Below are 3,436 nucleotides of genomic sequence, written 5' to 3'. Positions count from 1 at the left end.
TGGGAAGCACAAAACCAGAATACATAAAAAAAATGTATTACACATCCAAATTATACGTTCTTGCTCAAAAATGTAATTGCACAAGCGGGAAGCACAAAACCAGGCTTACAAATGAACTAAAAATCAATAATAAGTGTCAACAAGGAAATTTAAACTAAACCGAACTTAGTCTTCTTACGAATGAAATTTAAGCCAAAGTTTCAGCCTTGTAGAGTGAAGATATAAGCTAAAAATGAAGGGGAAACTGCTGCAGCACAAATAGAAAACATCACAAATTTCCTAATGATTATCCACTCAAATACACAATGATATAGAAGAAAGATGTGAGAAAAGGAAGGTGAAGCTTAGAACATAAATTCTGAACAACCTATTTTACTAAGAATCATGAATTACTTCAGATAAGTGCTCACTTTTCAACTCCACCCATAGCAGCTAATGCTATTACCATGCACTAGGTCAGTTCTAAAAGATTGACCCATAGGTTTGCAGATTACTAAATACTAAAGTCTACCAGATTTTGATAGGCAAAACATGGTTTTTCTAATAGAAGAGGAGGATTACTTAATCTTTAGGAAAAGAGCAAAAGCTCACCAATTTATTGTTTTTTCTCTTGTCAATGAAAAGAACCCTACTTCAAATAAGGTGTGACAACTGAGCCTGGACTTCTAAACCATTTGAGTTAATTAATCCATTCATTATGTTTTAAAGGTGGTGGGTGATAGACAACATTGTGTTAAAATTTCTGACAAGTTGAATAAAAGAAAACACGTGTGAAAATCTGACTTCAACTACATATTTAAGCAGTGAACTAACATTATTCCAGCATGAGACTCTTGCAAAATAGAGTGATCTTAGCTCACTCCAAACACTTCACTAGAGAGAATTTATCTGGGATGTAGCTGTTTGATTTCTTCCCCATTTTCATGCAGCTTTGACATAACTAACCGAATATACCTGCAAGAGAGATCAAGAGTCAAATATATCTACTATATGAATAGATAATTTGCAAAATAGCTAACGAAACCATTGACACCATGGATATACCAAAATTTGGGAACCATCAATGCGAATGCACCTTTATTAAACACAACTAGAGCATAAATAACCAATTAGATCAAGTATGCAGGGTGTATACAACATACCACCATCCTAGTTTTACAAGGATAAGTAATTATATATAAAAATCAAAAGCAATCAATGCTTAGAAAATAACAAACTAAAACACATAACAGAGGGACAATCTGTTATAAATAGGCAAGAATGCCAAGGTTATAACAACTGATAAAGGAAGAAAGGAAGACTGCTTATAGCTACTATGCCATCCAAACCTTCCATCAATGGAAGTTTAATGTTCTCGATCTGTTCTATAATAATTGAAGGAAATGTGTCAACCTCACTTGAACAACTAGAATACAAGATAAAAATCTAATCCTTGTATAATGAACTGGTTCTTATTGCTTGTGATAGAGGAAGAAGATGTTTAATCCTTGTATCATGATATTGATCTCCAAAATATTTAAGTGTGATTTCAAATGTTCTAATCCTAGCTCATACTAGTTATGCTACAAAGGGAGATGCAAACCTAGTTCATATAAGATACTGATATATGAAGTTATGAACCCTAAAACTAAGTAAATTCATGCACTTTAACAGGGTACTTACGGTGTCAAAAACCAAAAGAAGGCAAACGACTTTAAACCTTGGCTAGACTAAGCATTCAACTCATTAATTCCATTCCACTCTTCTTTCTCAAGACACATTTACACATTTGCAGAAATGTTACCAAACAGATTGTCCTAAGATAGTAGTATAGGTTATACCTCAAAACTGCCTGATACCCAAGAAATTCAATTCGTGAACAGGCATATCGTAAAATAATTGACTCATCATCATTTCCAACATCCAATAGCATCTGGTTTGATAAAGAAAGAAATGTTAGCTAAAAGATGACTGAAATAAACAACAAGTACTATTGGAAAGGAGAAACAAGCTGCAATTGGAAACAAATAAGTCCAAATAGAGAGTGCAATTCTTTTATTCAAAACCTGGCTCTGCTGACTTGAATCAAGGATAATTTACATAAATATTAATAAGAAATTTATATTGAACCTGCTCTATGATAGCGGGTTCCATTTGGCAGGCAACTATCCGTGACCAAATAAGAATGTATAACTTCATGGAATCTTCATCAAGTACTCCAACAAGCATTGCTGAAAGCCAATTTGAAAAAAAAACAAATTGTGGCCAATCGATTCTGAGAGTCCATTAAAGGGTAAAATCAAAAACATTAAATTTGCATTACAAACTAAAATTGTCATGAAAAATCAAATTATTTACATGGTAACCTTCGAATATTAGTGGGTCTAATTGCTTCGTGAGCCTCTTGAGCATTCTTGACCTTCTTAAAATATTTGCGAGCATGCTCTGATGCAAACTCTTGTCCATACATGCATTTACTCGAAATTTACTTTTCCTCAACAATTAGCAAGCTTGGCCTTTCAACAGTGGTAAGCAATTGCATTTGCCACCACTTCCAAAACATCACAATTATACATATCCGAAATAACAAAAACAACCAATAGCATAGTAAATCGTCACTCTTGTAGAGCCCAAGAGTATACATGGTTGCACATACATATTAGAATATTAAAAAAATGTAAATGTGGACAACTTTATATGTCACGTTTCAACTACAGAATCAAAGACATCCTAAACTTTACTAGATTTGAATTGGAAAATCTAATTGTTGTTTTTTGAGCAATATTCTAAATAATTGACTCGTACCATGCTTCGCAATCAAACACCAATATTAGGTATATATTTAGAAGAAGAAGAAGAAGAAAACAACATCTGGAGTTGCTCTGCAAACCCAAGTTGGACTTTGTCACTGGCATCGCCTAATTTCGGGTGCTTGAGCGAGACCCGTTAGGGGTGGTAGCTACGCAGGTAGCTGGAGGTGGTGCGGTGGCTGCGGACGAGGTGGCACTGGGAATTCGAGGGAGATTTGCGGGAGAGAGAGAAGCCGTGAGGGAGGGGCTTGGCTGGGTTGGCCGGTGACGGTGTAGGTGGACGGTGACGGTGGGTCGACGGCGTACAATGGCTGCAATGTGGAGGCATTAAGAGTGGGATCAGGGGAAAAGAGAAATTGTGGAGAGACGGAAGCGGGAGGAGAAGGCTGGAGGGAATTAAAGGAATGAAGGTAAAACATGGGGGTTTTAAATTTTATTGATCTTTTTCAACACTTTTTATTTGTCGTTAATAAGTATTAATTGGCCAAGTATTAAAAAAGCCGCTACAGTTACAACATTTTATTACGACGAAAAAATTGCCGCAATAGGTATAAAAGTTACCTAAGAAAAAGTGAACAGTAAATCTCCCTCAACATTTCCCACTTAGAAATCACAGCAAAAAAGGACCTTTTGCGGCGATTTTAAAA

At 35.5% G+C, this 3,436-nt stretch overlaps 1 protein-coding gene across 1 annotated transcript; it reads right to left on the bottom strand.

Annotated features, from left to right (window-relative positions):
* Positions 1-884: 884 nt before the first annotated feature.
* Positions 885-2,508, bottom strand: LOC121249325 (DNA topoisomerase 1-like). Its single transcript, XM_041148035.1, has 4 exons — positions 2,338-2,508; positions 2,110-2,210; positions 1,821-1,912; positions 885-954 (listed from the first exon to the last, which is right to left on the bottom strand). The coding sequence occupies exons 1-4, from the start codon at positions 2,447-2,449 to the stop codon at positions 885-887; spliced, it is 375 nt and encodes a 124-aa protein (XP_041003969.1). The 5' UTR covers positions 2,450-2,508.
* Positions 2,509-3,436: the final 928 nt, after the last annotated feature.

Source organism: Juglans microcarpa x Juglans regia, chromosome 2D, assembly GCF_004785595.1.
Source record: "Juglans microcarpa x Juglans regia isolate MS1-56 chromosome 2D, Jm3101_v1.0, whole genome shotgun sequence".
In the NCBI taxonomy this organism is placed as follows: domain Eukaryota; kingdom Viridiplantae; phylum Streptophyta; class Magnoliopsida; order Fagales; family Juglandaceae; genus Juglans; species Juglans microcarpa x Juglans regia.
This window is presented reverse-complemented; position numbering and strand designations above follow the sequence as displayed.

Excerpts from the sequence above, each read along its gene's own strand:
- LOC121249325 (XM_041148035.1), bottom strand. The coding sequence starts at position 2,449 with ATGTATGGACAAGAGTTTGCATCAGAGCATGCTCGCAAATATTTTAAG. Across the intron at positions 2,211-2,337 it reads TAATATTCGAAGGTTACCAT|CAATGCTTGTTGGAGTACTT; the intron begins GTAAATAATTTG and ends ATTGGCTTTCAG. Across the intron at positions 955-1,820 it reads GGGTATCAGGCAGTTTTGAG|GTATATTCGGTTAGTTATGT; the intron begins GTATAACCTATA and ends TCTCTCTTGCAG.